This window comes from Cyprinus carpio, chromosome A7 (genome assembly GCF_018340385.1).
Source record: "Cyprinus carpio isolate SPL01 chromosome A7, ASM1834038v1, whole genome shotgun sequence".
NCBI classification, from domain to species: Eukaryota; Metazoa; Chordata; class Actinopteri; order Cypriniformes; family Cyprinidae; genus Cyprinus; species Cyprinus carpio.
The window spans coordinates 21953718-21979840 of record NC_056578.1 but is presented as its reverse complement, the minus strand read 5'-3'; the positions used below and the strand labels follow the sequence as shown (position 1 = coordinate 21979840).

At 36.3% G+C, this 26123-nt stretch overlaps 1 protein-coding gene across 2 annotated transcripts; it reads left to right on the top strand.

Moving 5' to 3' along the window:
- Nucleotides 1–25: 25 nt before the first annotated feature.
- On the top strand, nucleotides 26–25897 carry LOC109068658 (ubiquitin carboxyl-terminal hydrolase CYLD-like). Of its 2 annotated transcripts, XM_042760349.1 has the most exons (17): nucleotides 26–358; nucleotides 7685–8315; nucleotides 10214–10519; nucleotides 13153–13258; nucleotides 14352–14444; nucleotides 15596–15712; nucleotides 17287–17678; nucleotides 18083–18248; nucleotides 19213–19354; nucleotides 21016–21138; nucleotides 21240–21331; nucleotides 22486–22552; nucleotides 22671–22803; nucleotides 23349–23457; nucleotides 23635–23753; nucleotides 23964–24180; nucleotides 24320–25897. In XM_042760349.1, exons 2-17 carry the CDS (start codon nucleotides 7824–7826, stop codon nucleotides 24502–24504), a joined length of 2859 nt encoding a protein of 952 aa, XP_042616283.1. In that variant the 5' UTR covers nucleotides 26–358; nucleotides 7685–7823; the 3' UTR covers nucleotides 24505–25897. The 2 variants fall into 2 exon arrangements, with proteins under 2 accessions (XP_042616283.1, XP_018940960.1); XM_019085415.2 differs by lacking the exon at nucleotides 15596–15712 and having other exon boundaries at nucleotides 27–358.
- The last annotated feature ends 226 nt before the right edge of the window (nucleotides 25898–26123 follow it).

Sequence of the window (26123 nt, the reverse complement as noted above, 5' to 3'; positions counted from 1 at the left end):
TACTGTAGCACGTCTGGTTGAGCCGTAAGATACACAATCACACAGTAAATAGTACTCACACTGATTTCAGATGAAACAGCGGTCTCGCTTCTACCGATGTTACTGGATTTTTCGTGTTTTCCTCAACGTCTCTCTGAGATTTTTCCCAGCGGTATTAAACTGCACGGAGGAGGCGGGTGTCTCTCCATTAACCGGTAGTAATGCGGAGTGTAGCCAGCTCTGGATTCAGCTAAGCCCATCCGACAATGTCACATAAACACCATCATCACTAGCAGCGGCACGAGATCTTCACTGGAATAATTTCTTTCCAAATGCTATCGAAGACGGACGGGTGAATACCGGGATATTTAAACGTCAGGTAAGAGGAGTCTGATCAGCTCGTGCTGATGTCACCTGTTTACCTCTGATACATGATCAGCTTCAGATCTCTAACTGTAACAGGATCCACTGATTACACATGGCAACAGCGTTATCCAGCGATGACATTATATCTAAACCGAGCTCTAGGACTAGGAATAACAGCTAAAAGAGAAGCTGTTCATTTGCGTCCTGTACCTGATCATTGTCATTTAGTGTGGCCTGTCCATCTCTGCTGTATCGTTTTCACCCAGCAGTCACTGTCCCGAGGAGGTGCATAACGCTGATGTGATGTTTACATTGGTGTATTACATAGTAAATACAGTGATTGCACTTTTAAAAACCAGTTCATATTGCTAATGTATTACAGGTATGTTACAGTATATTACAGGTGTTCGCAGCTCTGCATGTTTTCTATGTTGACAAGGCATCAGTTTCTTAGATCACTGTCTGTTGAATATTACACAGTCAACATAAATGTTGTTGCTCAAAGCTGGAGGCCCTCACAGTGAAATAGTATTTTTCAGAGCTGTGATTCACTATTTTACAATGTCATGTGCTTCACAGCTCAGATTATTGACTTACAATAACAGCCGGTCAATGGGAATGCTGACAGATTGCTTTGTCCAGGTATTATTGACTTACTTGAACTAACCTTTCGGTCTAAAATCAAGTAGGTTTGGCTTGACTTAAAATATGCAATATAAGTTAAAGGTCATGCAGTAAAGCATTGGTTGTCTTATCTTACATTCTTGATATTAGTCATTGTGCAGTAATGGTATGTGTGCATCATTATTGTGCATACAGGAAGCTCTGAGTGAGATTTAATTTGCTGTGAATTCCCCTGCTTCTGGGGAAAAACCGAACAGTCACCAAGTCTGTGTGTTGAAGCAAGTGTGTTCGGCAGGTTATTGTAATGTCGTGGTCATTGATGAAGTTTGACATTTAGCCAAATTAGTGGTTGTCATGTGATGTTGCTTAAAGCAATAGTTCACCCATAAATTAAGTTCTGTCATCATTTACTTTCCCCCATGTCATTCCATCACTTCATGACTTACTTTGTTCTGTAGAATACAAAATAAGACATTGGAAACATGTTGGAAACAGTTCTTTATGCATACCTTTCATTGTATGCGCAAAACACTGAGACATCTTGAAAATATATAGGCCTTTTTTTGTGCTCCACAGAAATGTTTGGAATGATTTGAAGGTGAATAAATAATGACAGAATTACAATTTTTGAGTGAACTATCCCTTTGGAGACCGATATTTTAAATTGAACACCAAGTTGTAACCCAACAGAGCACTAGAATTGTTTGTACAGCAAAGGTTAACAAAATGGTTCTTAAAACAAATCAAATCAGTTTATTAATTTTTACATACTGCACACCTTTACACTTTGTAAAAAAAGTTATTATATTAACATGTGCCATGTAACGTTTTGGTAAATGCACAAACAGTAGAAGTGTGATGATTATTATTATTATTATAATTGTTATTTTATTTATTTTTGCCTTTTGATTTTGATGGTGCTTTTATTTGTGCCAATAATTAATCAAATGAAACACATGGTCGCCACAAACCCATGCTTATCCACATTTCAGGTTATATATATATATATATATATATATATATATATATATATATATATATATATATATATATATATATATATACCATGAGTTGTTTTGGTCATGATTTTTGAGGTTAAGGACATGTCAGCTGGTCCATATTGGCAAGCTTCTAATTAATGACAGATAAAATTTCACCCAAATACCATGTTATTTATTTATTTATTTAGGTACATTGTTGTTTAAAATAATTTTTAATGTTGTCGCACTGTTATACTGAGTCAGGTTTAAAAAAAAAAAAAACCCCTGATAAAATACCCCCACTCTATTGGTATATTAAATAGTATATGTTAGGGTTGAACTTTATTCATGAACAACCCTCTACATTGCAAGTAAATCACTTGCATATGTGACTAAATCTTCACTCTGGGCGACTAAATGATGGCTAATAAATTCTCAAATTTTACTCGCCAGTGTGTGAGTTGGAGGCAAAGTATAAGTTTACTACAGATATATTTTCACTCGCTGAACACACTAACTGAGCGCTTCGGAGCTTGACTCTCCATCAAGCGATCTGTGCTGTTTTTCAGTTCATCTCAATGGATGCACAGCGCACCTGTATTTGACGTACCGTAAACTCTAATGTGAAGGTGACCGCCTCGACATAGATATATATAAAAAAAACTCAGAGAGAGAGAGAGAGAGAGAGAGAGAGAGAGAGAGAGAGAGAGAGAGAGAGAGAGAGAGAGAGAGAGAGAGAGAGAGAGAGAGAGAGAGAGAGAGAGAGAGAGAGAGAGAGAGAGAGAGAGAGAGAGAGAGAGAGAGAGAGAGAGAGAATTGACGAGCTACACGTAAACAATATTCTTTGTTATATTAGTTCCTTTGGAATTCTTCTTAAAGAACTGTCGGGTTTTCCAGTAGTAGGCGGAACTAATCTCATTGGCTGGCGCTCACCTAATATTGTCCCTGTATTGATTTCAGGCAATCAGTTAGAGCGAACGCACACAACCTGATTAATATCCATGAATCCAGTAGCTCATTAATCCTTAGTGCATTTTATATTGTTCTTATTAGTAGAATTCATATCATTATTATCTTATCAGTATTTTTGTTATTTTTCCCCCAATCTTTTTTTTACAGGAACACTGAATGACCAAAAAACACCACCAGTCCAGTTAAAATGACTAATATGCATTCAAACATGGTTATCAAGTTTTAATTCTAATTACTAAAGTTCTATCATTAAATAATACTTGATTATCATATTATTATGCTTGACAGTCTGATGTTAAGAGTGTACTTTCAGTTATTTAAAAAAACTGTGCCATTTTACAAACATTATACAGGTGCATCTCAATAAATTAGAATGTTGTGGAAAAGTAAATTTATTTCAGTAATTCAACTCAAATTGTGAAACTCATGTATTAAATAAATTCAGTGCACACAGACTGAAGTAGTTTAAGTCTTTGGTTCTTTTAATTGTGATGATTTCGGCTCACATTTAACAAAAACCCACCAATTCACTATCTCAACAAATTAGAATATGGTGACATGCCAATCAGCTAATCAACTCAAAAACACCTGCAAAGGTTTCCTGAGCCTTCAAAATGGTCTCTCAGTTTGGTTCACTAGGCTACACAATCATGGGGATGACTGCTGATCTGACAGTTGTCCAGACGACAATCATTGACACTCTTCACAAGGAGGGTAAGCCACAAACATTCATTGCCAAAGAAGCTGGCTGTTCACAGAGTGCTGTATCCAAGCATGTTAACAGAAAGTTGAGTGGAGGGAAAAAGTGTGGAAGAAAAAGATGCACATCCAACCGAGAGAACCACGGCCTTATGAGGATTGTCAAACAAAATCGATTCAAGAATTTGCGTGAACTTCACAAGGAATGGACTGAGGCTGGGGTCAAAGCATCAAGAGCCACCACACACAGACGTGTCAAGGAATTTGGCTACAGTTGTCGTATTTCTCTTGTTAAGCCACTCCTGAACCACAGACGTCTTACCTGGGCTAAGCAGAAGAAGAACTGGACTGTTGCCCAGTGGTCCAAAGTCCTCTTTTCAGATGAGAGCAAGTTTTCTATTTCATTTGGAAACCAAGGTCCTAGAGTCTGGAGGAAGGGTGGAGAAGCACATAGCCCAAGTTGCTTGAAGTCCAGAGTTAAGTTTCCATAGTCTGTGATGATTTGGGGTGCAATGTCATCTGCTGGTGTTGGTCCATCGTGTTTTTTGAAAAGCAAAGTCACTGCACCCGTTTACCAAGAAATTTTGGAGCACTTCATGCTTCCTTCTGCTGACCAGCTTTTTGAAGATGCTGATTTCATTTTCCAGCAGGATTTAGCACCTGCCCACATTGCCAAAAGCACCAAAAGTTGGTTAAAAGACCATGGTGTTGGTGTGCTTGACTGGCCAGCAAACTCACCAGACCTGAACCCCAGAGAGAATCTATGGGATATTGTCAAGAGGACAATGAGAAACCAGAGACCAAAAAATGCAGAGGAGCTAAAGGCCACTGTCAAAGAAACCTGGGCTTCCACACCACCTCAGCAGTGCCACAAACTGATCACCTCCAAGCCACGCCAAATTGAGGCAGTAATTAAAGCAAAAGGAGCCCCTACCAAGTATTGAGTACATGTACAGTAAATGAACATACTTTCCAGAATGCCAACAATTCACTAAAAATGTTTTTTTTTTTCATTTTTTATTAGTCTTATGAAGTATTGTATTACTAATTTATTGAGATGCACTTGTATGTAAATATATCTATATCTATATCTATATCTATTTATATATATATATATCTATATCTATATCTATATATATATATATATATATATATATATATATACACACACACAGTATATATAATATCAGTCTGGTGAGTAAACTAAAATTTACTAGCCAATGGCGATTCAATTGCCAAGGTGTGGTTGATGAACAGATGGTGCTGTATTAAGCAGTATATAAAAAGTGTTTCCTTTGGTCATGAAAACGTTTCTAAAACAAATGTGTATTTGACAGATATTGCATTTGATTCACTTCATCTGTGATAGAGTATGCAAACACTGCGAGAGCGTCACTAATGGGAGCAGAAAGTGTCCGACTTGACGTCTCCACTCTCGTCAGCCGGTGGCAGGCTAGTGTATTTTATCTCGAACAAGCCTATTTTCTCAACTTTTCAAGCTCTAATGGAGGCGTCAGCCAATCAGATCGCCTTGTGCAAATAGCCTAGCTCAGGCACTAACCAATTGCAGTCCAATGTAATTGGCTGTTGTCACTATGACGATCACATCAGCGCCAAGCTTCAGACACGCCCTCCATCAAGCGTTGACCCCGACGCCTGGTGTGAATGTACCGTAATGACAGTGGAGCCTTCAGCCGCTCCAGCAATGGACGCAACCCGGAAAACCTATCGGCATGGATTTCTGCTGATAGTTCCATCAGTCAGCTATTGGTTCTGATTAATTGGCAAAACCGATACATCGGTCGACCTTTATTATGTATTTTTTTTTTTTTTATAAGACTATTACTCTTCCCTTACTAGTAATAGGTAACATATGTATTACTTGCTTCTATGACTATCCTAACTATGCACAAGCATAGAAACATTTTATTATTTGCATGTAGTGTTATTTCCCCCTGCTCTCTGCAACCCTGTCAGAACAGATGTGCGACCTATTTTTAGATTGCGACCCACCAGTTCAGATACACTGATTTAAAATATGTTGTGTTGAATTTTTCCTAAAAAGTTTTACAGAGAAAAAACCCCAGCAGAGATGGGATTAGGTAGAATGTTAATGCTAAAGTCTTGTGGTGTATAAGAGGTAGAAGCAGACAGATCTCAGTGTCCTGCAGCAGTCTGATTGTCTGACGCCATGGAATTTCCATTCAGATCACTTCACTCATGCATTGCTGTTTACGACAACTTTGTGTTCCTTAAGAAGAGAACCACGTTCAGAATGCTCTGACTAGGTGTGTTACATTTTACACTGTTCACTTCATTCATTTACATAAATTATATTGAAAATAGTTTTCATAAGGCATATTCTGTTTTTATTTGCTTAATTTATTTAAAATCATATGAACTGAACATTATTAAAATAAAACCGTGACACAGTATTTACCAATATTATTCTGGTTTTGACAGCATTTTGTTATTGAGCTGTTCTCATATTCATTAACCTCATGTTAAGTGCCTGAATTTTAACCTTGTTTAGGCATATCTGCAGTAGTGGAGTCTGCATGCATCCTTGCACAATGTTCCCAGCCATGGCCTTGCAGTTGCTAATTATGATAATAATATGGCAAATGCTAGTGGGTCACTGCTAGTTCCCTGGAGGGGGGCAGGAAAGATTGGTAAGAGCTGGTAATTTTAGGTGGCAACACGAAGTGTACCAAAGTTCCTTTAAGGCTAGTCAGTTCCCTCGGCAGACATAATTGTAACACCCCCAGACAGCTATTTCCAGCCATGCAAGTATAGCTCCTATTATCTCCTTGAATGGAAAAAAGACAAAATCAATGTAACTGTTTGCTGACCTGGTATTTAAATAACATATTTGAAATCAGGAATACAATCTAACAACAATGATATAAATTGTGATTCTTTATCAAAAATGGCAAAAATTCCTTCAGAAACTGGTGCTTGTGGTGACATGAATAAGTATAGCATTTAAAGTGAGGATTTGATATATATTTATGTGGCCAAGTGTAAACGCTTTTAACAGATCGGATAGCTATCTGATCAGTAAAAATGCATGAAGTTCCCAAGTGTAAATAGGCCCAAACAAAAATTGGCTTTGAAAAGCGGGACTAAGTCAAATGAATCTTTAATATGGTTTATTTAATTATTTTGGCCAATGAATCACACTCAAAATACAATTGTATGGAGTGGACAGTTTGTAACCATAACTGTACAAAGTGCACAAAATAACTTGGTGTGTCTAATAGCCCAATTTACTTTTTTCGTTCTTCAATTAGAGAAAATGCTGCTGGAACCACTTTATACAATATGTTGCTTTAAAGCAAGCAGTGTTACAGTATTAAACATGAAAAAACAGTGTCAGTGTTGCCTACAGTTAAAATTACATTGTCAGTTTCTACTATAAAGCAGCTCTTTAGTGTGTTCATGTTTTTACCCGCTTCTGACCTTGATGGACTGAACAGAAGAAATGGAGAAGATTTCTGTGTCAGAGAAGGCAGAGCCCCAAAGCACACCTACCTATTACATAATCACTACAGGCCAGTGGAAGTTGTAGATTACACCAGCTGTATACTGTCCCAGAAAGTTTGCTTTGGCAACTGTTTTGAATTCCTGAACAGAACTCAAAACGATACTTGTTTTTGCCTGATTTTGTAAGAAATGAAGTCACAGCTGTTAGTTCTTCGGCTTTGCTTGAAGTATACTTGGGCCTTGACATCCTGTCTTTTTTAAAATCAGAATCTAAAAAATCTCCCACACTGGCAAGCTAACTTTTGTTGGGTATGTGTCAGAGTGTCTCGCTTTTGTCTGTCCTCATGATTTAGTGTGGCAGCAGGAATTACACACTGTGGTTTTCTTATTTTTTCTATGTAACGACAGGTGTCAGCCAGTACTTATGTGCAATGCTGCAACCTATTATTAAGTGTCAACCGGATAGTCACTGGTACTGGATTAATTACAATACGTAGTATTAAAACTTAGTAAAACTTTGTTCTTAAACCTTTATACTCTCTCTGTTTTTTAAACATTCTATTTCTCTCTTTTTCCAGCTCTTTTTGTCCATTCAGTCCATCCATCCCATTGAAAAGGTCATGAAAGCCCCCTCTTCCTAGTGTCACTGACCTCTGATGACCCACTGATCTTTGACCTGTGTTCCTGTCATCTTCACCCCTCTCCTGCTATGCAGCCATGAGCTCTGCGCTATGGAGCCAGGAGAAGTCAGGAGGCAGTTTCCGCGACGACTGGCACTTCTACATTGTTGTAAAGGAGTGCACTGTGGAAAAGCCAGGCCAGAAGACTCTGCGCATCCCACGTGGCAGCCTTGGCCAGGCCTGCCAAGAGCGCAACAGCCTGGGTCGCACAATTCCGCCCAGCAAGGGTAAGCGCAGCCTACGCATTCTGGACCAGACCAATGTGGTGGTTAGCGTGGATGAACGGGACGTTATGGAGCTTGAGGAGAAGCTGGCAGAGCTGCTGTTCCCCATCACCAACTGCGAAGAGCGCTACAGCCTGCTGCGCAACAGAGCACGTCTGGACAGGGCACGCGACATCAACTGCGGATCAAAAGTTCGAGTGCAGTTGAGGTTCGGTGACCAGCCCCTTCCAGGCGTGGTCCGCTTTAAAGGAGCTTTGCTGCCCGACAGAGCGCTGAGTGGTATCTGGTTTGGTGTTGAATTGCTGGTGAGCAACACTGTTTGTCTTGTTTGACGTTGTTTGTCTGGTTTGGGGTTCACCTGGTCCTTGAGCAGCATGTGATTATTACAGAACAAAGCTGCATTTATCTCCGAGGCTTAGCTGGGAGATTTGGACGAGCATAACTTAAGCCTGTAGGCTGCTTTTGTGGGTGGAGAGCATTCTCAAACCTGTCATCACACATCAACAATGTCTTTTGTTTTTATGACAGATATGTGGTTATTTATGTGAGTTCTGATGTCTGTTTTGGTGTATGTAATGTAGGGGTGGGAGAAAAAATCGATGCATCGCGATTCTCTCTCTCCAACGATTCTGGATCGATTTTGAGAATTTCAGAATCTATTCTGAGCTATCTATTCTTTGCTTTAGAAACACCCGCACCCTGCTTGCTTCCAATTCCTCACACACTTACACCATTTGAACCTTCGGAAAAATAATCTTTCATAAAGTTCAGAAAGGTTGAATTGAATTACAAGGACATTCGCGGGCTTCATTGCACAAAGATGCGCTGAGACTCACCCTCTTGTCGTTCCAAACCTGTAAGACCTCCGTTCATCTTCGGAACACAGTTAAAGATATTTTAGATTTAGTCCGAGAGCTTTCTGACCCTCCATTGAAAATGTATGTACGGTATACTCTCCACGTCCAGAAAGGTAATAAAAACATCATCAAAGTAGTCCATGTGACATCAGAGGGTCAGTAAGACTAAATCTAAAATATCTTAAACTGTGTTCCGAAGATGAACGGAGGTCTTACAGGTTTGGAACGACAAGAGGGTGAGTCATTAATGATATAATTGTAATTTTACTAACCCTTTAATGCACTTGTGTCTCAAAATTAATTTTTTTATGACGCAGAATAAATGTTAACACAGCCAGTTATTAGGGTTACCACCCGTCCCTTAAAATACAGAATCGTCCCATATTTAATGTAAAATTATGTGTCCCGTATTTTACAAAGGCCAACACATATTTGAATAAACAAATAAGTATTTTGCACAGACTCAATCAATTGTTTGATTTTGGCGTCTTTGTTTCCATAGCAAAGGAGTCTCCAGAACGCGCGCAGCATGGGTTAAACAAACCTGCGCGGTTTAAAACATCTAGGAGCTCACATCTGCCCTTTGAACATAAGACTTTCCAGATTTACCGCTGAATGGGAAAGTTATCAATGTGTCTGTCCAGTAACTAAAGATGAACGCACAGTTTGCAGAGAGGCATTTCAGTTGTTCACGGTGGACTGTCTGACTTAAAGGGACGCCAAAAATGAAAATTTTGTTATCGTTTACACACCCACAAGTTGTTCTAAACCTGTAATAATTTCTTTCTTCTGTTGAACATAAAAGAAGATACTTTAAATTATGTGGGTAACCAGAACAACCTGGGTAAATTATGACTTATTTAATTTTTTTGTGAACCATACCATTAAAGTGACAGACACACCAGTGCTAATAAAGGTATAGGCCTATTGTTTTATTAACATTTAGATAGTCTGTTAATGTTATATTCCATACATTATCAGAGCTTGGTAGAAATAATTATTGTATTTTTTAGACATGACTAGACAGATAAATTAATATATTATAATTAATGTTAGTTATGTTTCAAAGTTAAATTAGTTTAAAATTCTTAACATACAACTGTTTTAATTATTTTTTCGATTTGTAATTATTTTTTAAAAGTACTTAATTACTTAGGTAAGGATATGTAAATGTAAGGATTTTAAAATTCTCAAGTCGGTAAAATAATTATTTAATAATGGTGGGGTGGGGGGTGGGGGGTGGGGGGGTGGTAGAACTGGAATGGGATCGTGTCTTCCGGAATCGGATCGGATCGTGAGTTGATTCCCACCCCTAATGTAATGTCCTTTTCTCCTTTGTCTTTCAGGAGGAGGGCAGAGGTCAAGGTTTCACCGAGGGCTCTTATCAGGGTCAGCAGCTGTTTCGTTGTGAAGATGAATGCGGTGTCTTTGTTGCACTGGATAAACTTGAGCTCTGGGAAGATGATGAGCTGGAGGTAGATCGTGTGACGCTAGAGGATAATGACCAGGAAGTGGAAGGTGAAGGACCGCCACTGGAGATCAACTCTCGAGTGTTGGTGCAGACGCGGGACGGCCCAGAACGGGGCACTGTTATTTTCTGTGACTTACTGCCTGGCAACGAGAGTCTTGGATACTACGTTGGTGTTGATATGGTAAATTGATTAGACACTTCAGTTGTTGAATAACTGTTTTTAGCTGCAAAGTTACAGTTGCATGCTCTGGATGTTTAATATTACAGTTTTCATTAAGCTATGTATTTGTTCAGGCAGCTCAGATATTTAAGATGGTGCTTTTTAAGTAAAGTTTTTTATTATGAAAACATCAAAGATGCACAGATAAACAAATTCTGGCTGATACGATGAGACAGTAATCATGTTTCATGTTTTGGCTGCTAATTCATTAATTCTATATAATTTTGTCTAAATAAATTCTTCCTGAGATTTGATAAAGATTACATTTAACAGTGTTATTAAATAATGAGCGTTTTCAAAGATTAACTTTAAGTGATGGTACCAATATATTGTGCATCTCTTGAAAATGCACTACTGTTCAAATGTTTAGGGTCATTAAGATATTTAAAGAAATATTACTTCTTTGTAGCATGGCCATATTCAATTTATAATGACATTTATAATGTTATGAAAGGTTTATATTTCAAATAAAATCTGTTTTTTTAAATTAAAAAAAAATAATAATAATAATTTTTTTTGAACACCAAATCAGCATATTAGAATGATTTCTGAAGGATCATGTGATGCTGAAGACTGGAGTAATGACTGCTTAAATACAGAAATGTCATCTCAGAAAGAAATTATGTTTTGGAATATATTACAATAGAAAACAGTTATTTTAAGTTGTAATAATATTTCACAATATTACTCGTTGCAGACGATGTGAGCATAACTTTATAACATTAAAAAACATTAAAAATAGTAACGTTTCCAAACTTTTGACCTGTACTGTATATATATATATATAAATACATACAGTACAGGTCAAAAGTTTGGAAACGTTACTATTTTTAATGTTTTTGAAAGAAGTTTCTTCTGCTCATCAAGCCTGCATTTATTTGATCAAAAATACAGAAAAAAAATGTAATATTGTGATATATTATTACAATTTAAAATAATTGTTTTTAAAATTATTATACTTTAAATTATAATTTATTTCTGTGATGCAAAGCTGAATTTTTAGGATCATTATCACACGATCCTTTAGAAATCATTCTAATATGATGATTCATTATCAAAGTTGGAAACAGTTCTGCTGCTTAATATTTTTTCAGAACATGTGATACTTTTTTAGGATACTTTGATGAATAAAAAGTAAATAAAAAATAAAAAAAAGAAGCTATGTTTTTAAAATATAAATATTTTGTAATAACTATACACTACTGGTCAGTAATTTGGGGTCAGTAATTTTTTTTCTTTCTTTTTTTTTAAATAAAATCAATACTTTTATTCAGCAAGGATGTGTTAAATTGATAAAAAGTGATAGTAAAGAAAATATATTATTAGAATATATATTATTAGAATTTTTTTTTTATTTTGAATAAATGCAGTTCTTTTTAACCTTTTATTCATCAAATATATTAGACAGCAGAACTGTTTCCAACACTCATAATAAATCAGAATATTAGAATGATTTCTAAATGATCATGTGATAGACTGGATGTTACATGTGACACTGAAGGCTGGAGTAATGATGCTGAAAATTCAGCTTTGCATCACAGGAATAAATTATTTTTTTTAAAGTATATTCAAATAGAAAACTATTATTTTAAGTTGTAATAATATTTCACAATATTACTGTTTTTTCTGTATTTTTGATCAAATAAATGCAGGCTTGCTGAGCAGAAGAGACTTCTTTCAAAAACATTAAAAATAGTAATGTTTCCAAACTTTTGACCTGTACTGTATATATATATATATATATATATATATATATATATATATACACTTTCATATCCCATACTTTTGAATAGTAGTGTGTGTCAAAATCCCAAACTATTGTATGGTAGTGTATGTCAAAATAGTTGAGATGTCCACCTCCAGTGAGACTGAAGGAGAGACAGCTCAGTTTGCTCTGTGTGACCACCATAATGGCATGCTGCCAATGCTCACACAAGACACAACCAACACACGCCATTCCACTGTTCTCGTCTTTTCACCCTTTGTTTCTCTCTCTTCTGTTAAGCTCTCACTGCCCTCTCAACAGAGCTCAGCTGGTCTTGCTATCGCTGAGATCTAAATAGTGTAGATCTGGATAGGTTTAGGTTTTTAAGAGTTTTACTTGATTTCAGGACAGTACATTTTTTGCTCTTGGTCTTTTGAGTAATAGGTTCAATAGATTAGATTTAAAATATATTTGCGTCTATTTAATAAGTTAATGCATGTATTATAATTATTATTAGAACTGTATTTGAATATACACTAAGGAGATTTGATGAAGGCTATACATTAGAAATAGATTATAACAGATAACAGTGGAGATCTGGCATGTAAAGGGTGTGGTTTCAGAGTTCAGAGACATCAGTTGTTCTGATTATAGTGTAGGTTGTGTAGTGTGGCCATTAGAGAATTACAGCTCTCAGTTAGTGAGATGGGTCCTGTCTGGGTCAGAACTAGAACGCAGATCAAGATTTCCTTTTGGAGATAGAGAAAAGGCCAATCTTTGTTTGGGACATGTTTATTTTGAAATGGAAATTACAGTGTTGTAGATGCAAGCATTTGTTAGATGATTTAGGTCAGGTGCAGTAATAGGGTGCTGTACCTCTCGCCCTCAGGACAATCCCATTGGAGACTGGGATGGGATCATCGACGGCAAACAGCTGTGTAATTTTGCTAGTCTTGAACACACCCGTCTTGTCCCCATCTGTGATGTGATGCCAGGTAAGGGCTCTCACTTCATAAGTATCTGTGAGACGTGGGTATTAGATTTTGTTCTGGCTTTGAGTGTGATTACTGCTAGAAACCGTGTTAGTTGCACTGTTTGTTTCTAGATTGAGCTTTAGCACCTTTGATTCAAAGTACAAGTAATTTACAAAAGATGATAAAAATCATAGGAAACGTAAGGTTTTATAAAATATAACATAATTTAATACTTTAAAAAATTTTATTCATTCATTGCATTTATTATAACTGTATATACAGTTAAAAAATTAAATAAATTGCTTTTCTATTCAGTTACTGATCATAGATTGTACATATTTTTGTGTGTTTTAGACTTCAAGTCAGGGTGTAGGCTAAATATTTGTCAGAAAGCAAAGAGCTCTAGTGTGTGTGTGTGAGTCATGTTAACATGCAAGAAACAGAAGCTCTTTTGTCTAAAGGCCTTGTTTTGTGAGTGGAGTGTGTGGAGCTGTCTTTGTTCCCTCTATTTATTGATTTGTTTGTTTGTGTGCATATGTATGTGTGTGGGCAAAATGTCTCGTCTTGGTTAATGTCTTAAAGCTGCCTCTCTTCCTTAATTTATCTGTGAAACGAAAGGAAGCTGTAAATGTGGTCATCAGGGTGTAACCTGCTGCTTTATGTGTGATGCTGTTTATGATATTACCAGAATCATATGTCAAAGTATTAGTATTTTGTATCACAGTAAATGTGTGTGTCATGTTATATTTGTTGGAAGTTTTACCCACAAATGTTTTATCTATTTCATAATTATAAAGTAGTACCTGTTGTTTGAAAAAATTAAAATAAAAACTAATAATTACATTTTGTTCTTTTTATTTGGAACTCGCACCAAAAAATCTGATTATTAAATTGTTAATGTTATTGGAGAAATCCATACAATACAATAACCTTGAAATCTAAATTTACGCTTAAAAGAAAAAAGAAAATCTCCTTTGGCCCATGTAAGAAAGAGAATCTTATGGATTTTGAACAACATGAGTAAATTATGATTTAAAAAAATATATATAATAATAATTTTTTTAGGCAAGCTATTTGCTTGTATTGAAACCTGTGTGTATTTATTTGTTTGCAGAATACTCCATGCAGGATCAGAGGCTGCCCAAAGTCTTTGCCTGCAGGGCCGGCAGTGACAAACCTGGCAGCCAGAGCAAACCAAAGAGTAAAGGTATTAATCCTGTTATATCTAAATACAGTTGCAGGAAATAAGTTCACAACACCAAAAATTTTAGATACAATTTCACTAATTCAATAAAAGATCTCAAGTAACTGACAAAAGTTAATAAGTCAAGAGGAGTGAGTGATTTTTCTCTTTTTCTTTTGTTGTTTTATTAACATGAACAGCAGGTATATTAAGATAATGTCACTTTCAGTCCTAATATACAGATCCAATATATTATTGATACACATGCGATTTTTTTTTTTTTATTACTCTTTATGTTCACTTAAGACATTACCAACTGTGTTTATGTGAATACTCTCCAAGATGGACATTTGATGAGTATTTAACAATTTAGCCATAAACCTTTTTACTAAGCAGGATTTTGGGTGCATGAACAACAGTTGCACGTTGCCAGCAAAACCACCCGTATGTCTGCTTGGAAAATAAACTAGACATTCAACACTGCTGTGTGCCTTATATATTGCTGATGCTATATTATACATTTTATGGTGATTAACTCATTTTGGTAATATTTTAATCATTTGTTACTGACCATGTATGTCCAGTTACACACTGTATTTAAAACTGTACATAACTGTACTGCAGTTCCACAAAAATATATCTGTTGGACTCTTCTTTACAGTGTTATTAGAGATACTCAACATAAAGATCATATGCACATGTTAAAAGTATTGAATCTGTATTTACTCTATATAATGAAAATCTGTGTTTTTTTTTTAAAACCAGTTTGAAAGAAATGCTTTTGTTAACGAACTAAAGAAAGAAAGACAGACAGACAGACAGAATCTCTCTCACACTCTGTGTCTCACTCTTACTAACTTTAACGTCATTTGCTGCTGTTGTGTTTAAATGTGTAAATTTGGTGGATCTGTTGGATCATGTTAATCTTCACCAGACTTGTTATTTTGGCAAGAATACACACAAAATGAGTTGGTGAACATGTAATCCCACATGTGTTCCCTCTCTCTCTCTCTCTCTCTCTCTCTCTCTCTCTCTCTCTCTCTCTCTCTCTCTCTCTCTCTCTCTCTCTCTCTCTCTCTCTCTCTCTCTCTGTCTTTATCTCACTCACACACACACACACACACACACTCACACCACACACTGTTTACTGTCTTCCTATCGTAACTCTTATTCAGGGTTAGGCCTGCAGCCTGGCAGCAGGAGCAAGTCTGAGTTTTATTATACGCTAAATGGCAGTTCGGTTGATCACCCTGCCCAGTCCAAAGCCAAAAGCACATGGTACATAGATGAAGGTAATCAATAATCAATACAGATGGAAGACTGGGAAACTCTAAAAATAAACATCTTAACAGCGAGGTGCCTTCCTGCTAATATCTAGCCTAAAATTAGACCACACTCAACTTTAGTAACTTTTAATAGTCTTGGCATGAATATGTAATCACATGTTAATCAGTGCATCAGCAGTGATTTGAAAAGGCAACTTGCTGCTGAGATCTTTTATTGGGAGTCTGGTTCACTATGACATGAGTGGCACATGACCTCATAGCATGACATCATTGATCAGAAATCAAACATCTCAGGTGTCGTTCTGAATGTTCTGTAGTACAATCATTTGTGTTTGCACATTCAGTTTTCAACTAAATGTAGTTATAAGGCAATGAATAAGTTATGAGTAATTAATGACTATGAGTAATGAGTAATTAATATCACGTTGAAGTCAAAGTAATTATTTATTTTGTATTTGTGATCATTTTTATTTTTAATAGAAAACTGCATTAATTTGTTAATTGAAGCACACATAGAATGCTTAGAATTTGTGGCCAGTTTTATGTATGATTCGTAAAAGCCTTTTATATTTTGGTATCAGGCGTACTTGGTATATCTCCACTCATCCATTGTGTAATTGTGTGTTTGAATGTTTGTGTTTGCCATTGAACACATTGGGAGACTGTATTCCTTATAACATTGCTTTCATCTGTGTAATTATTTCATATTTCATGTCACTCTTTACTAACATGCACTGTTGGAGAATGTTGCAGGTGCGCTCTGTGATTAGTTAAGGGGTTCATATTGTGTGGCCAGTGCTGCTTTCATTCTCATTCACCAGGCTGTCATTCTTCCAGTGGTGACTTTTTGTAGCCCAATGTTTCTCCAGTGTCTTCATATTTCATGAGTTGGTGTATGCTTCAGTGAGGAGAAAATAGCTATCACTAATCAGCTTTAAAAGGACATCATATTTTGGCTAAGCTTTTTTAGTATACACTACCGTTCAAAAGTTTGGGTCAGCAAGATTTTTATTTTGTTGCTTTTTAACGAGGATGCATTAAATTGATAAAAAGTGACAGTACACACACACACACACACACACACACACACACACACACATAAATATATAAGATTTCTATTTCAAATATATGCTTTTTTACTTACTATTAATCAAATCATAGTTTTTTTTTTTTTTTAGTGCTAGTAAAATATGTTAATTTAAATAAGATTTTAGAATGTATTTAGATAGGAAACTGATATTTTAAAATGTAGTAATTTTTTACAATATTACAGGTTTACTTTATTTTTGATCAAATAAATGCAGCCTTGGTGAGCTTATGAGACTTCTTTCAAAAATCTTTAAAAAGAACCCCAAATTTTTGAATGGCAGTATATAAATGTAAATCTCCTTAATGACAGATTATTGCTGAAGATGCTATTTTGAAACATTATCTGTGAATCCATTGAATCCATTTATGATGGCATCAACTGATCAGTTTATATTGGTTAAACAATTTCTGGTCCTCCACACTGATGCATCATCTGTTTATCATGACCTCTAGGTACAGCCTCTTATTTCTTTGGCTTTGTTTCTTGATAGTTGGCGAGGACCCGGCCAAATCCCTGACGGAAACACCCCCAGACTTCAATCCAAGCTCGTCCCCTTCTCGAGCTCCGCCCATAACCTCCTCACTGTCCAATGATAACAAGTTCCACTCCCTGCCCTTTAGCTTGAGCCACAAAGTTGGCCCCAGTGGGAGCATGAGCCACGGCCCACTCTCCCTGTCCGCTGGCTCAGTGATGGGGGAGCAGCAAGAGGTCCTGCCACCTGCTACCACTCCTGTCCAGAGGCCTCCGTCGCCAACACAAAGCCAGCCAGGGTTAGAGGTCGGGTCATTGGTGGAGGTTAAAGAGAACCCACCTCTGTGTGGGGTCATCCGCTGGGTTGGTCTACCTCCAGGTCTTCAAGAGCCGCTAGCTGGGCTAGAGCTGGTCAGTAGGTTTATGTGTGTTTGCTGTACTGTAACTATATTATAAGTTAATATAAATATACTACCATTTAAACATTTGTGGTCAGTGAGGTTTTTTCTTAAGACATTGATACTTTATTCAGCAAGGATGCATTAAATTGATCAAAAGCGACAGTATAGACTTTTACATTATTACAGTAGATTTCTGTTTTAAATATTTTCTGATTTCAAATCAGCATATTCGAATGATTTCTAAAGGATCATGTGTACTGAAGATTGAAGTAATGGCTGTTATCACAGAAATAAATGACATTTTAAAATGTATATTTCACAATATTAATGTATTTACTAAATTTTTTGATCAAATAAATGCATCTTCGGTGAACATAAGAGACTTTCAAAAACATTTCTTTTGTGTGTGTTTAGGAGGAGGAGTGTGTGGGCTGCACTGATGGAACGTTTAAAGGGATTCGTTATTTTACGTGTCCACCAAAGAAAGCTCTTTTTGTCAAACTGAAGTGCTGCAGGCCTGACTCACGATTCCCATCCTTACATAATTCACCCAACCCCATAGAACGATGCAACTCCATAGGTAAGACTTTAATTGTCCATGTTCCTATGCTTATGATAGACCTACAGTAAACCAGATTCAGGGATATGTAATGTTAATGTCCAGTGCTGTACAAGGTCTATAAACAGCATTTGCAGAATAATGTTTATTTATCTAAAAAAAAAAAAAAAAAACTTACATTAACAATCTTCTTTATTTTCTGTTCGGCTCTGTCTTGTGCATAATTGAAAGCACAAGCCTGTAAAAATATACTCTGTTGACCCTGAACGTAGAAAGACACATTCTGCTTGTGCAAAGTATGCACGTTGTTTTTGAGCGCTACTACTGATAATGTGATTTGATCTCCACACAAACAAACAAACAAAAAATAATCAGGCTGCACATGGATAGTGTGCAGACAACAGCAGATTGTTCTGATGACAAAAAATTACGTCACACAGTCTGTCCGTGAGCTGGAGTGGAACGTGGAGGGAAATATACTTTTGGCGTAACAGTGGAACTAAATGAACCAGCATTCTGGCATTCGTTTTTGTTAAAGAAAGATCTGTAAAGTTTTCTAAGTTCCTTTGTATGTATACTTTTTAAAGTGGATGAACTGGTTTGCACTGCAGACATGTAGGTGTAGTTAGCTCCATGTAAACTGCTTCATTTCTAGTTGTGTCAGGTCTTTTTCTGCTATCTTTTTGTAAATCGTGCATAAGCATATGTCTCCATGACAAAGCAGTTTGAATTAAACTTTACACAGATGAGTACACGAAAGTGATTCTGTCATACTAGTATTATGTATTACAAATAATTATTTCCATAATTTATATTTTTTTATAAACTGAAAGTAGTTTATTTTGTGTAGCAATTAACATTTGCACTAACAGTAGATCTTAACATGTTGATGTAAGAACAATATATATATATTTTTTTCTGTGCACTGAACTTACGTTGTACTTAATCGATATGACTGATCAAAATGATTTTTTTTTTTCTGCAGCTTTTGGTGGTTACCTAAGCGAAGTAGTTAATGAGAACACTCCTCCTCGGACAGAAAATGATGGTTTGGAGGTGATGGTGGGGAAAAAGAAAGGAATACAAGGGCATTACAACTCCTGCTATCTAGACTCTACTCTGTTCAGGTGAGCACACACCCAAACACTTCACTGGCTTACACACACAAAGTGAGGACTCTCCATAGGCATAATGGTTTATATACTGCACAAACCATATATTCTCTCAACCTACACCTAACCCTACCCCTCACAGAAAACATTCTGCATTTTTACATTCTCAAAAAAACTAATTCTATATGATTTATAAGCTTAATTCCCCATGGGGACCTCAGTTTAGTTCCCCACGGTGACACGAGTCCCCATGAGTTGGTGTGCATTCACCACCGGGATAGAAAAACATGTACACACACATACACGTTAACACAGAGTTAAGTGCAGGAAGTACTCATTACATTTGTTGAACACTACTGCAGTGCATTAACTTGCTTAAAAGATGATTTCTTAAAAAGTGAAAGTGAAAGTGACGTGACATACAGCCAAGTATGGTGACCCATACTCAGTATTCGTGCTCTGCATTTAACCCATCCAAAGTGCACACACACAGCAGTGAACACACACACACCATGAACACACACCCGGAGCAGTGGGCAGCCATTTATGCTGCGGCGCCCGAGGAGCAGTTGGGGGTTCAGTGCCTTGCTCAAGTGGTATTGAAGGTGGAGAGAGCGCTGTACATTCACTCCCCCCACCTACAATTCCTGCCAGCCTGAGACTCGAACTTGCAACCCTTGTCATACTAGTATTATGTATTACAAATAATTATTTCCATAATTTATATTTTTTTATAAACTGAAAGTAGTTTATTTTGTGTAGCAATTAACATTTGCACTAACAGTAGATCTTAACATGTTGATGTAAGAACAATATATATATATATATATATATATATATATATATATATATATATATATATATATATATATATATATATATATATATATAATTATGTAACGATTCCCATCCTTAAATAATTCACCCAACCCCATAGAACGATGCAACTCCATAGGTAAGACTTTAATTGTCCATGTTCCTATGCTTATGATAGACCTACAGTAAACCAGATTCAGGGATATGTAATGTTAATGTCCAGTGCTGTACAAGCTCTATAAACAGCATTTGCAGCATAATGTTGATTTATCTAAAAAAAAAAAAAAACCTTGCATTAACACTCTTCTTTATTTTCTGTTCGGCTCTGTCTAGTGCATAATTGAAAGCACAAGCCTGTAAAAATATACTCTGTTGACCCTGAACGTAGAAAGACGCATTCTGCTTGTGCAAAGTATGCACTTTGTTTTTGAGCGCTCAGATCACTACTACTACTGATAATGTGATTTGATCTCCACACAAACAAACAAACAAAAAATAATCAGGCTGCACATGGATAGTGTGCAGACAGCAGCAGATTGTTCTGATGACAAAAAATTACGTCACACAGTCTGTCCGTGAGCTGGAGTGGAACGTGGAGGGAAATATACTTTTGGCGTAACAGTGGAAGTAAATGAACCAGCATTCTGGCATTCGTTTTTGTTAAAGAAATGTTTATTTTTTGATCTGTAAAGTTTTCTAAGTTCCTTTGTATGTATACTTTTTAAAGTGGATGAACTGGTTTGCACTGCAGACATGTAGGTGTAGTTAGCTCCATGTAAACTGCTTCACTTCTAGTTGTCAGGTCATTTTTTTTTAATGTTTAATTTGTGAATGTTCTTCTGTCGCTTTCTGTGTGTCAGTCTTTTCTCCTTTAGTTCTGTGTTGGATACGGTGCTCCTGAGACCAAGATCTAAGACTGATGTAGAATATTACAAAGAGACACAAGACTTACTGCGCACAGAAATAGTCAACCCACTACGAATGTGAGTGGCACAGAATAAGCCTCAATCCAAATATTCCCTTTTACTCATTCTCTGTGACATAACTGGTTGTAATCTTTTAATAATCTGTGTGAATTTGTTAGACATGGCTACGTGTGCGCCACTAAAATCATGAAACTTAGGAGGATATTGGAGAAAGTGGAGGCAGCGTCAGGATTCACTTCAGAAGAGAAAGGTGAGACCAATCTCATTGCTTTTTAAAAGAAGTGTATTGATAAAGAAATACTGCCATCTAGAGGTGCAAACTAAATCAAATTAGCTTTTTTGAGTGTCTGTGATCTTGAGGAACAACACAGAAGAGTAGAACATCCATTATTAGAGGTGCACCAATATGATTTTTACGGGAAATGCTTATACTACATTGTACTGGTTGAAAAACATTAAGAAATAATATTTTCAGCTACACAGTATGACAGTAATATAGTTGTCATATTTGTTGTAATATGATATTATGTCATCACTTGTTCTTAGATTTTTGCGAACACACTATCCCCTCAGAAACTTTTATTATGATATATCTTCACTATTATCTATTATGGCATCTATTATGTCCACTTTGTACTTCTATAAAGTTATCTACACTGCTCTGTTATGACACAGAAAGCATTCCATTCTTAATAAAAGAAGAGTAAATAGTTAGAGATAAAGTTATAAACTTCTATAAGAATGCTCGTTTACTGCACTCAAAAATGAAAAACACTCTACATTGATCTAGAGCACCAAACGCATTAAACGCACAGTATTTGTTTTACTGCGTATTTATGTTACAGTAGTCAAAGTTATATTGATTTATTTATATTATTGTATTGTACTTTATTTATAGTGCCTTTAACTACTGTGTACTAACATTTAAATTAATAATCTTATAGGCTGCACTTATTATGTTCATACATGTTTTTATATTGTACTTCTATTAAAACAAAATTAAAAACTGTATGTACTGTAATTACATCTCTATATAATTTCTGTAATTTTGTATAATAACACTGTTAACCCACTCCTTACCCATGCCACGAAACGTGTATCAAAAATGCATGGTACAAAAACTTTTTTTTTTGACATAAGTAAAGACACTTAATCTAAAGTGGGACTTTAAAATTAGATATGTTCAACACACACACATACACACACACAAAAAATTATATTTATAAAAAAATAAAATAAAAATATAACTTCCAGGATTATCTACATATTAACTACAAAAATTGTGAGATGAATTGTAATAAATTATTTTAATTTGATTGATTGGCATAGTATTATCTGAATGTGTTACAGTATATCAAAGCTTCTGTGTTGAGTGACATAGTAAGGCATTCTCTTTCTGTTTAGATCCTGAGGAGTTCCTCAATATCCTGTTTCATCACATCCTGAGAGTCGACCCTCTTCTCAAACTTCGGTGTGCCTCTCACACTCTTCAAATCCATGCTAGAATCAGCATTCTCGGGACCTCCACAAAGCTATTATCAAAAAGTAATGTTTTTGTCTTAGTAAAAACATGATTGTATCATTTGCAGGTCTGCAGGACAGAAGGTTCAGGACTGTTACTTCTATCAAATCTTTATGGATAAGAAAGATAAAGTGCTGGTGCCAACCAGCCAGCAGCTTCTGGAGTGGTCCTTCATCAACAGTGATCTCAAATTTGCAGAGGTACAGTATGTACACAAGGCATGCTCTGGATCTTTCCTCTGTGAACAACATAATTCATAATTAGTGGAGAGGCCACTTTCACTTCCATGTTTTATTGTTCTTTTACGTATTCTTTTATTTTGCTATGAATTATTATTTTTTTTCAATCTTTTTTTTTCATATGTATATATTTGGGGTTGCTCATCAAGGTTGCATTTTTTTTTAATCCAAAATACAGTAAAAACTATCGTGAAATTGTTATTTTGATTATTTGAATAGGAAGTATAAAAGAACTGTTTTTTTTTTGTTTGTTTGTTTTTTAAACAGAAACCTTTTGTAATATCTTATATGTCTTTATTGTCACCTCTGATCATTTTAATGCATCCTCGCTAATGTGAAATTTAGAATTTTTCCCAAATAAGCACATAGAAAAAAAACACAATTAAAAGAGAATTAAAAGCTGCATTTAGAGGAGAATTTATTTAAACATCCTAATATGTTGATAAGTGAGGTGTAAGGACAAATGAAGTGTACTGACATGTTCTTGTCTGTTTGTTTCTGTCCAGGCCCCTTCTTGCCTTATAATTCAAATGCCACGCTTTGGGAAGGACTTTAAGATGTTTAATAAGATCTTCCCTTCTCTGGAGCTTGACATCACAGATCTATTAGATGACAGTGAGTCACATTTAGTAACTGATTTGATTTGTGCTGTTATTAGAATAACATTCCACATACCAAAGTAATGTATCTGTGTTTGAGATAAAGAACTAATATTATTATAATATGCATCAATCTGGCTGTCCTTAATTTTTTTCTGTGTTTAAAGGAAAATTTTATAAATGTTTTTGTCAGCCCCTAGAGAATGTCGGATTTGTGGTGGCTTAGCTCTTTACGAATGCAGAGAGTGCTATGAAGATTGTGACATCACGCCAGGAAAAATCAAGCAGTACTGCGAGAAGTGCAATACACAGGTACACAGACACAAACATGCTCTTCTAGCTCTTCTCTGCAATACCTTTCTTAGCCACTAGATGGAGACTTTTCCAAATGAATAATGCTGAAACACTTTTATCTATAGTAGTTCCTTTCAGTGGTTAAATACACATTATTGTGCAAATTTATGTCTACATGTTTTTTTTTATATCTATCCTTACATATGTGTTCAATTCCTGCAACTTTAGGTACATCTGCACCCACGGCGTAAGTCTCATCGTTATGTTAAGTTATCTGTCCCTAAAGAGCTACAGGAGTCGGTTTGGAGACAGGGATCTTACCCTCACCAGCAGATGGAGCTGTTTGCCGTGCTTTGCATTGAGACAAGCCACTATGTCGCCTTTGTCAAATATGGATCCGCAGACTCAGACTGGCTATTCTTCGATAGTATGGCTGACCGTGACGGTACAGAGGACTTTTTATCTAATATAATTTCTATATAATCTAATATAAATGTAATAAAATTCTCACTTCTCGAGTCACAATAATAAATAGCCTCACTACTCTTTAATTGTCAACTCCTTTTTTCTGTTTCTGGTGGCAGGCGGTCAGAACGGGTTTAACATCCCACAGGTTTCCCCATGCCCTGAAGTAGGGGCCTACCTGAAGATGACCCCTGAGGAACTTCACGCACTGGACCCCAAGAACATCCAGGGCTATGCACGCAGACTTCTCTGTGACGCTTATATGTGCATGTACCAGAGTCCCACCATGAGCCTCTATAAATAGAGAAGGAGGAATAAAGAAGAATGGAAAGGTAGGAAAGGGAATGGCAGAGAAGGAGAGAGATGAGGAAGAAAAGAAAGAAGAAAAGTGCTCAAGAAGACGCACTTGAGATTGAATATCCCACATCCAGTTACCTCATCCTCTCTTCTGCATCTCTCTGTACATACTGCAGGGTAAATACAGTTATGAGAGTGAAGGTGAGATCAAGAGAACAAACAAAAAAGCCTATTTGCACTGTGTGAGAGCATATGTGTTTGTTGAAGTGTTGTTGTTGTTTTCTCTGATTTGTGCCGTCTTTGGCTCAGCTCAAACTCTTGAGTGTTCAGAGCGGTGTTTTGCACGGAGAGAATTCGCAATCTTTCCAGCCCTCAGGTGTTTCACAGACGCTCACTCACCTGATGGCTTCACATCCGCTACGTACCACCAGAACTGACCCCTCCAAACAGCAAAACATTCTACCCCTGTAAATGAAACCTTGGATGAATGTCCAAAACAAATCGTTTCTGTTCTGTCTGAATGCCTCCACTTATCACCAACCCATTTGAATGCACTGCAGCGTCCAGCATTAATTATAGTTCAGACGCACTGTGTGTAGTCCCTGTTTTTGCCTTTGTATTTTGCTGTGAAGTGTTTGTCTGGTGTGTTCACATACAGCGGAGCCCTTGACTGCCATGCACTGGTTCCAGATCAAGACAGAAGAATGAGATGATTAAGCACAGTTTTTTTTGGACATGAAGAATAATATAATTGAGCTTTTTCTTGTTAAAATAGGAATTATTTCATTTTATTATAATTTTTTTTTTTTTTTTTTATAAATATGGATATTTTTATTTTAAATTTTGCAAAAAAATACTAGCAACTCCCCAGGCCATGCTCTAAAAGTCGTAAATTACTTCCTATAGATACAAGCCAATTTTTGCAAGTATTATGCTTATATTATGATATTCCAAAGGTTACTGTTTTGCAGTCAAGGACATGTTCATATTATAAAGAACTGATTCTAGTTCCTGTTGTATATGATATGCTCCGGTTTGAGTGTTCACGGCTGAGGCTGAATGGGCAAGAGCTGTTTGATGCTATACTGCAGTGCCGATGGCTAATTTGCAGTAACACTGTTCATCGAGATACTGGTTTGATGTACTGTGCACATTTTTGCTATGGGTTATCGGATTGTTTACACATCCTGGTTTAAACTAAAGCGTTATGAAAAGAAACTTGCATTGGGATCATTTTGTAATCTCTGCTGATGTAACTGTACAGTATGGGAGAGATTCTTCCTGTAATGGGAGAAAGAATGACGACTGGTGTACTTGTGTAAAATGAAGCCAGGTGGACTTTATTATATCTGTGCTGTTCTCTTAAATGTTAACTAAATTAAAACGCCATTTTGAAAACAGCTTTTGTGGTAATGGCTGCACTGCTTTTGATTTGCTCATTTGGGATTGTTTGTTAAAATGTGTTTGATTTTTAAATAGAAGTGAAGACAAGCAAGAGGAAGGAGTGCAGTTTGTGTGTGTGTGTGTGTGTGTGTGTGTGTGTGTGTGTGTGTGTGTGTGTTTTTTTTTTTTTTTTAAAACAAACCAATATTTACCTTGAAAAGTTGACAGATGTGCCACCAAGCT